This window comes from Suricata suricatta, chromosome 12 (assembly GCF_006229205.1).
Source record: "Suricata suricatta isolate VVHF042 chromosome 12, meerkat_22Aug2017_6uvM2_HiC, whole genome shotgun sequence".
NCBI lineage: Eukaryota > Metazoa > Chordata > Mammalia > Carnivora > Herpestidae > Suricata > Suricata suricatta.
The window spans coordinates 4,265,783-4,273,958 of NC_043711.1; the positions used below are offsets into that span (position 1 = coordinate 4,265,783).

General features: G+C 59.7%; 1 protein-coding gene across 1 annotated transcript in view; it reads right to left on the reverse strand.

Annotated features, from left to right (window-relative positions):
- Positions 1–7,763, reverse strand: part of KHSRP (KH-type splicing regulatory protein) — a 12,748-nt gene extending 4,985 nt beyond the window's left edge. The window contains exons 1-17 of the mRNA XM_029916475.1: positions 7,755–7,763; positions 6,648–6,744; positions 5,991–6,029; positions 5,613–5,652; positions 4,737–4,786; positions 4,413–4,484; positions 3,513–3,570; positions 3,027–3,201; positions 2,747–2,845; positions 2,345–2,443; positions 2,119–2,221; positions 1,351–1,451; positions 1,080–1,224; positions 839–999; positions 635–744; positions 213–301; positions 1–97 (exon numbers count right to left, since the gene is read on the reverse strand). The exon at positions 1–97 is cut by the window's left edge and continues 169 nt beyond it. Of these exons, the coding sequence (XP_029772335.1) occupies positions 1–97; positions 213–301; positions 635–744; positions 839–999; positions 1,080–1,224; positions 1,351–1,451; positions 2,119–2,221; positions 2,345–2,443; positions 2,747–2,845; positions 3,027–3,201; positions 3,513–3,570; positions 4,413–4,484; positions 4,737–4,786; positions 5,613–5,652; positions 5,991–6,029; positions 6,648–6,744; positions 7,755–7,763 (1,544 nt within the window). The remainder of the gene's footprint in view (positions 98–212; positions 302–634; positions 745–838; positions 1,000–1,079; positions 1,225–1,350; positions 1,452–2,118; positions 2,222–2,344; positions 2,444–2,746; positions 2,846–3,026; positions 3,202–3,512; positions 3,571–4,412; positions 4,485–4,736; positions 4,787–5,612; positions 5,653–5,990; positions 6,030–6,647; positions 6,745–7,754) is intronic.
- Positions 7,764–8,176: the final 413 nt, after the last annotated feature.

Consider the following 8,176-nt stretch of genomic DNA (forward strand, 5'->3'; position numbering starts at 1 on the left):
GGCGCAGGGCCGGGCACGGGGCCCGGGGGCTGCTGGTAGTAGTGCGAGTAGTAGGCGGCCCAGGCAGCGTTGGGGTCTGCAGCAGCTGCAGCTTTATCTGCGGGGGGAGGGGGGGGGCGGCGTGGGCTGAGGGGCTGCACGGGGGCTAGCCCTGCCCTCCCCACCTGTGCACCCACCCCTGCCCCGCCCCTCATCAGGGCAGCCATACTTACTTGGGTCATGAGGAGCAGGTGGTTGCCACTGGGGGTAGGTATTGCCCCAGCCCTGGGGTGGGTACTGGTGAGGAGGGGGGCCTCCCGCACTGCAGGACAGAGAAGGGGGGACAAGTGAGCCGGGACTGTTGCTCCCCGGGGGCAGGACCGGCTGGCACGAAAGGGGCCCAGGCCTGGCCCCGGGCTCCTCGACCGGAGACGATCAATCCCAAAGGACACGCACTGTGCTGGCCCTGAATGTGAAAGCCCCCCAAATTCAACATCCATAAGTTTGCCCATCAGCTAGGAGGCTAGCCGTCTATGAACAGGAGGCTAGGCCAGGCCTGGGGCCGAAGCTCTTAGCACTTCTAGGTGGTTGAATAAAAATGCCAGCACAGCAGCCCCTGAGGCCCAAATCCCAGGAGGAGGAGACCAATACTCACTGAGGAGGAGCCCCAGGTGGCCCCTGATTGAAAGGCCCAGGGTTGAAGGGCCCCATGGGGCCGGCAGGGCCTGGTCCCCCCGGGCCTGGTCCAACTGGGCAGAGGGGGCCCTGGAGGAAAGAAAGCAGATGGTCAGTGGGGGTGGGGTGGGCGGTTGAGAACAGGAGCTGGGTCCAGGCTGCAAGAACCCCTCCCCGGGCCCACCTCGATCTTCTCCTCAATGAGCTGCTTGGCATGGTCAATCTGCTGGGGTGAACCCCGGATGATGAACAATTTGAAGTTGGGGTCCCCGTTGGGCGGCAGCTGCCGGGAGATCTCCACGAAGGCGCCCGTCTGCTGGTTTATGGCTTTCACGTTTTCGCCACCTGTGGGAGCCGCAGGCGGTGAAGGGCGCGCAGGAGAGAAGAGGGCGGGTGAGGAGCAGGGTGCAGTGCCACCTACTCACCTCGGCCGATGACCAGCCCGCACTTGTGAGTGGGGATGGAGAAGGTCATCTCTCCGCCAGGGGGACCCCAGTTGCCTTGGCCCCTTCCTCGGCCTCGGCCCCCCGGGGGCATGCCAGGACCCCCTGGAGGGCCTGGGGGTCCACTCTGAAAGACAGGGAGATGATGCGAGTGAACACAGAGAGCCAGCCTGGCCCCTGGACATCTCTGGGGGGGCAGGGCAGTCCCCTCTGCTCCCAGCTGTTGTTGGCAGCATGCTGTGGTGCCACCTACCCTGAGGCTCTGGAGAAGATCATTGATGATCCGCGCTGCGTGCTCACACCGGTCTGGGGGCCCCATTATGTGAGCTATCTTCTCGGGGCCTGTCCCATCGTCTGAAGCCAGCACCCAGAGAACAGAGATGGATTTTAAAGAAAAGCACACCGTCAAACCCCCATAACACCACCTCTGCAAGGGGCGCCATGCCAAGCCAGGTGTCAGAAATATCTCGGGCTCAGACTGCCGCTCACCACACACCAAGTACTGAGGGGGGAGCGGGGGGCCCTACATTTCCAGAAGAGAAAACCGACCAGTTAGGGCAGGGCAGCAGCCGAGGCTTCTCCCTGTGTGGGGCTCTCCCAGAACTAACAGGCGCCTTTCACAGAGCTAAGACAATAAACTTCCAAAAAGCAACAAGGAGATCCTTCCCCCCGGCCTCCCCCCCCCCCCCACAGGCCTGCCACTTGGGAGACTCTGAGTTGGGGCAGTGATCTGACCCGGTACAGGACGCCCAGTCAGGATGGGCCATGTGGCGGGGAGAGGAAAGGGACAGCTCTGACAACAAAACACATCGCCTGTGTGGTTGGGAACCACCCTCACCAACTCTCCTGTGTGGCTGTCCCGTTCCACTGTGAGGGAGGAGGCACCACAAGGAGGTTCAACCTCAACAAGGTCACACCAGTGTCAAGGTACCTGCAGCAGACCCCCGGAAGGATCCCGACGACAGAACTAGCGCACACAGCCACCCTCCACCCAGCTCATGTGTCTGACCAAGCCCCTGACCTTGCTTAAACTGTATCCGCACACCAGCGTCATTCTGGATCTTCTTGATCATTTCTCCGCTCCGGCCGATAACCACCCCGACAGAATGCCTGGGCACTGGCACCTGAGGGAGGGACGTGGGAGGTCCAGCTGGGTCCTGTCCCCACAGCTCCGGTGCCCACTGCCCACCAGAGCGAGAGCCACGCCCGCCCCATGGCCCTCACTACTGTGGGAGGCCCCCACTCACGTCGATGCCCCCACCAATCCGGGATCCGTACTCGTTCCGGTCCCCAAAGCCAGCCTGGTCACGCTCCCGGAGGATGTCCATCACCATCTCGCAGGCTTGCTGCAGACACACAGGGCGTGCTCTAGCCCAACGCTGCTTCCCCGGCATCCCGCCACCCAAGGGCTCGCAGGCCTAGGCTGAGCCCATCACAGCACCCCGCTGAGTGCCTGACCTACCGCCCTGAGAGGGAAGGGCGGCCAGCACCCCTCACGTTCCAGGTAAGAGAACAAAAGGTCAGAACTTAGACCCCTGACTCACGGCCAGCGCTGGGAGGGAGAGCTCTCGCAAAGCCCTTCCCCTTCCACTCAAACCCCGGCCCCATCTGTCGCTCCCCCAGATGCCCCACGCCCCCAGGGTTCTCACCTGCACTTTGTAAGGATCCCCAATGATGCGAAGAGGCTTGTCCACGTTCGTGTTCTGGGAGCCGTCTTGAATTAAGATCATCTTCACTCCAGCTCGTTCCTTCACAACCAATGTGGACAGTCAGTGTTGGGCTTTCAAAGAACTTTCTGGGGCTAGTGCACGTGGGTGGGGCAGGTATGATCACAAAGGGTAGGAGGCTCTGGCAAGGCAGCCGGTGAGGTGCGCACACGCAGATGCAGGACGGACCCGAGGTGCTTCTGTCCTCTGCCCCACCCCTCACCTGCAGCTGCTTAATGGTCTCGCCGCCTTTGCCGATGACCAGGCCAGCCTTCCCCGCGGGGATCATGATCTCCTGTATGGTGCCATTCTGGCCCCCGTTGGCACTGTCGTGGAACTGTCCTGGGGGGCCCCCACGGCCCCGAGAGACAATGTCATCTAGCATCATCTTCGCTTTCCTGGGAAGGAGAAGAGCGGGACTCAGACACCCGAGACAGTGCTGGTCTGACAGCCCCGTCCAGCTCAAAGGGAAGGTGACTCCAATGCGTCTGTCTGACAAAGGACGACGAGGAAGAAGGTCCGTCGCCAGGGCTGGGGCTATTCGGGTGGTTCTCCCAGATCTTCGGAGTCAGGGGAGTGAAGGTGCCAGCACAGACCCCTGGCGAGGGCGACGACTGAGGGACGTGGTGGGCGTTGCCCCTAACTTTCCACAGGATGGAGAGACCTTCTGCTTGCTCCCCTCATCACAACGGCCCCGCCGGGGACTTACTGGACAGACTCTGGGGCTCCAGTCAAGGACACGCTGCGCTCCGGGAGGCCACCGCTGTCTGGAGAGAAGAGAGAGGGTCAAGGCCTTTCTGCGTCTGAGAAAGGCCTCCTATGGGGATGAGGGAACTTGCATCACCGGTGGCCACTTCTGTCACCATTCAGCGGCCTGACAAATCGCTACCTCGCCAAACACCTGGGAGTATGCTCTATGCAAGACCAAGGTCAGGAAGCTTACAGTCCAGTAAAAGCGACTGAGCTTTTAGGAACAAAGTTGAGATGGAAGGAGACGTCCTGAACCTTGGCCACTTCTGCCACCCTTGATGACCGCACATGCGCTCTCCACGGCCTACGAAGCCCGCTATGTTAGCGCAAGTCGTCAGACACCCCTGCACGGTGGGCGCTTGTTTGCGATTCAAATCTAGGCCTGGCCTCAAAGTCACTCCTTTGAATGTACCTCCTTGCTTCACGCGTTCTCACTGGTTTCCACTAGGCGCTTAGTTCAGATGTCGACTTAATAGTTTAGGGCAGGCTCCAAACCCAGCATGGAGCCCGATGTGGACTCAACTCCTGACCCTGAGATCACGACCTGAGCTAAGATCAAGAGTCAGACACTTATCAATGGAACCACCCAGGTGTCCCTAGAACAAGACTTCCTATATTCAACTTTCTACCGTCCACCTCAGCCCACCCCCTGCAAGTGTCAAATGAAAGAAACCAAAGTCGCAGCCACACCAAAGGGCACTGTGCTACAGGAGCAGAGACCCTGTCCGGCCCGGCACACGGAAAGCACTCAGCAAATACCAACCCGCTTCACTCCTGTCCAGCCAGCTGATTATCAAACGTAAGTGCAAGGAGCCCAGCCCGACCCTGCATCCATCCTGACACAAGTTGGCTCTCATACCTGGAGAGATCTGGACTTTGCAGCCTGAATCCTGTTGGATTTTGTTAATCTGTTCACCTCCTCTGCCAATGACTAGGTGGAGAAAGAGGACAAAAGGAGAGATTGGCGAGGGCACCCCAGTGCTGAGAAGACCATGTGACAGGGGCTCTTGCCCCCATCCCCCACCCCGGAGAGCTTCACCACCCTCCCAGCCCAGAGCAGATGGGTGACAGCGGAGCAGACTACAGGAGACCCACTCAGACCCAAGGCTCTGGGCCAACAGGGGCTCCCAGAGCGCGGTCCCTGGCAGGGTGCAATGGGCATCCCAAAGTGACCCTCACTCACTTAGTCCCACCATGCCGTCTGGGACTCTGTACTCTTCTGTCATTGAAGTCCTGCGAAGACAGATGGTAACAGTCAGTGTCAAGTGGGAAAGAAGACGGGAGGGGGTGGGGGGAACGGAAGGCACGAAGGGTCTCTACGAGAAAAGACCCCTCAAAGCCAGGGCTCCTAACCTGCAGGACCTTCAATGCTTCCGGCCTCTGGCCCTGCTTCCCACCACGTGCGGGCCTAAGCACGGGCTCTGTCTGCCCTCAGCAAGCCACTCCAGCTCTTGAGGCCTCAGCTTCCCCATCCGGGCCACGAGAGGCTTGGTCGGGGTCAGCATGGCCCCTGAACTAGTGCTGCTCCTGACTCGGCAAGAGCGAACACACAGACTCGTCCACAGAATTCTAATGGTCGTTTCAGGCCTCTCCACTTACAAGAAAAAATATTTGTATCTTTTTCATGTTCCTTCTCTAGCAAGACAACCTTATCATATTTTACAAACAATTCTGCGTCAGATCCACTGAACTTGTTCTGAGGGGCAGAAAAACGAAGAACTCGAGCCCCACCAGCTCTCGGGGATCAAGCACTAGCAGGAGGCGGACAAGAAACCCAGGGCCAGCCCCCTGCCCTGTCGGCTGAGGGTCTCAGCCCTGCGCACAAACACTACCCCTCCTTCATCACGGCCACGTGCTACCTTCCCCTCCCAGGCCCTACACAGGCCCACACAGGGGCAAAGGCCGCTCCTCTGCCTCCCAGGCCTCTCTCTGGCCAACTAGCTGTGGGGACAAGGCCCCTAACAGAGGAGCCCCCCGCACCCTGCTCTCCCCACGTCAGCAAGGAAGGCCAGAGAAGGCAGACAGATGAGGAAACAAGCGTCTCCAAATCGTGACTTACCTGGGGGGAGGATGGATGGGTCCAAGTTGAGAACTGATGGCTGCAGAGAGAAAACCCAAAGCAAAGATTGGCCTGGCTTCTCCTTGGGCCTCTGAACACTGCCGGCCCCCCGGCACCACTGCCTGCGTGAGGAGTGGCTGGAACTTCCTAGAGCCTTCTGAGCCTTCCTGAGCTCTCCGGTGTGGTGAGCCCCCTCACGTCAGCACCCCCACTGCCTGCCCCTGCCTCAGTCTCTGGGGCTCACGGACCCCAGATGATGAACACCGAGAGCCTCCACAGAGGACAGATGCCATCTGCCTAGAGCTGCTAGCTCCCGACTCCTAAGAACCTCTTAAGACCCTGACGCTGCCCTCTGCCTGCATCATCCAATGGACTTACAGTCTCCCTGGGAAGCCAGTTTCTTGCTTTCCGGTTGGTCTGTGAAAAAGAGAGGATGTCAGATGCTGCACCCACCCACCCACAGCTGCCTCAAATCTGAGGCTGGTGCCACACGGCCTGGCGAACAACCCCCTCGCCCCCACCCCCAGAACCCAGACAGGAGAGTAGCAGGGACCAACCCCAGAAGGGGGCCAGACTTCTGTCAGTCCCACCACCAGCACTGAGGGTGAAACGGTCCTTCCGGAAGGAAGGAGGATGGCGGCACTTGAGTCCAGGGGCACCCGGGGCAGGGAGGGCTGCGGTGACAGTCCGGTTTGGGGTGAGCCCTCACTGGTCGCTCCGGCCACTGTGAGCAGTGCTGCCTGCCCCAGGGCCAGCTTACGCAGGGCCTCCTGAAACCCTGAGCACTTCCCAGGCCTACCAGAAGGGGAGGGACGATCTTGAGAACTTACAACTTGGACCCAGACCCGGTCTGCTCCTGTCAGCCACCTGATACCCCAGAATGGCAGCCCGAACAAAAAGAAGGAACAAAGCTGGGACTGCTGAGGTTTTAAAGGAGCAAATGGCAGCGGGCTTCCCCCTGACTCGGAGCTGCGTTCACACAAAGGCGCCTCACTCTACCCCGGGGCCTGCCTCCCAGCAGGTAGTCAGAGTTACCTCCATCTTCTAACTGCCTCTTTTGGCCCCCAAAACCAAAATCAGGGGTGCTGTTATTCACTGTGGTGGCAGCGTCACCTCCAATTTTGGCTGCGATCTAGAAACAAAATTGTAAGCACAGAAGATTACCACCAAAACCAACCTTCCCTGGGGCTCGGCCCAACTTCTCAAGAGCATCCAGGAATTTCAAAACACCCTTTCTAGATGAGATTTGCTCCTATGTTGTTTGGGCCGGGCAAGCCACCCAGCTCTGCCCTTGGGAGGGTCCCCAGGTTGCCTCCAAGAGGGAACTGGAGGCTGTGACTGCAGCCCGGTTCTCCCAAGGCACGGAAGAGCACGGCTTTACTTATCTTCCTCGCCCTCAAAATCTTTGCACCCGGTCAACACACCGTAGGACGTTTTTCCTTAAAAGCATCTGAAATCTTCAATCCACCAAGACAAAAGACCCTTTGGGGGCACACGTGTTACACTTCAGACCCGTGAAGAACAACTTCAAATAGCCCCAATCCAACAAATTTAGAACCAGCGTCCGTTCGTGGGATTATCACAAGTTTTCCAAAGAAACACGAACCATGAGCTAAGAATCTATCTTTCCATCTCTCCCATTTTTTTTTTAAAAATACTTCTGAGCCAAAGCTCTTGGGATGAAACCTTTTCCCTATCAACTCTCCCTGTTCCAACTCGGTCAAGGGGGGGGGGGGCGTCCCGATGAAGTGCACACCGAAACCGACGGGTCCCACCCCACAGGTGAGAAAGCCACAGCCCACATTGGGCAGGAACAGGGCGTCCACCTAACGGGACCTCCCACTCTGCCCTGGAGGCACCGAACACCCCAGGGAAAGCACTCTTTCTCCGGAATCCACTGGGTCGCAGCCCGCAGGCTTCCCGAGAGGGCGGCAAAGTTCTCCCATTCTACAGGCCTCCTTGCCTCCAGGACGCGGGGAGGCCGCAAATGGAGCTGGGGAGGTCAGTCACACCAGCATGTGACACTTCCACGGTATCATCACGCCTCAAAACACTGCTGGGACACCCCCCCTCCTTTCCAAAAGAGACGAACCCGCTTTCAAGGCACCAGAAGCATCAAAAAGAGCCAGCCCCTGTGCCTACCCTCCCCATCTCGTTCAAGTGCTCGCAGAAGGGTCCCTCTTCCACTTTCCAGGCTCAAGAGGAAGGGCTGATTTCCTCTCGAGTCCCTCCTTCCAGGGGAGCAGGCAAAATGCGACGGGGTAGGGGGCAAACCGGGCCCCCTGCCCTGATGGGGAGGTGAGGGCAACCCAGGACCCTCCCCCGGGGAAGGTGGACACTTTGCTTCCAGGAGAGGCGAGCACGCCTTCGGGTGTCCTAAGAGGAGGGCTCCCCAGTGAGTCCCCGCCCGCCCGAACCCTGAACATCCAGGGGCCACTCTTGGCGACCCCCGGACGCCTCATGCCTCTGCAGGGGGTCACCTGCCGGGGGCCCACCGGAGGCCCCCCCGGGTGGCGCTGGCCCCCACCTACCGCCCCCACGTGACCCGGCGGCGGCCTCGCCCC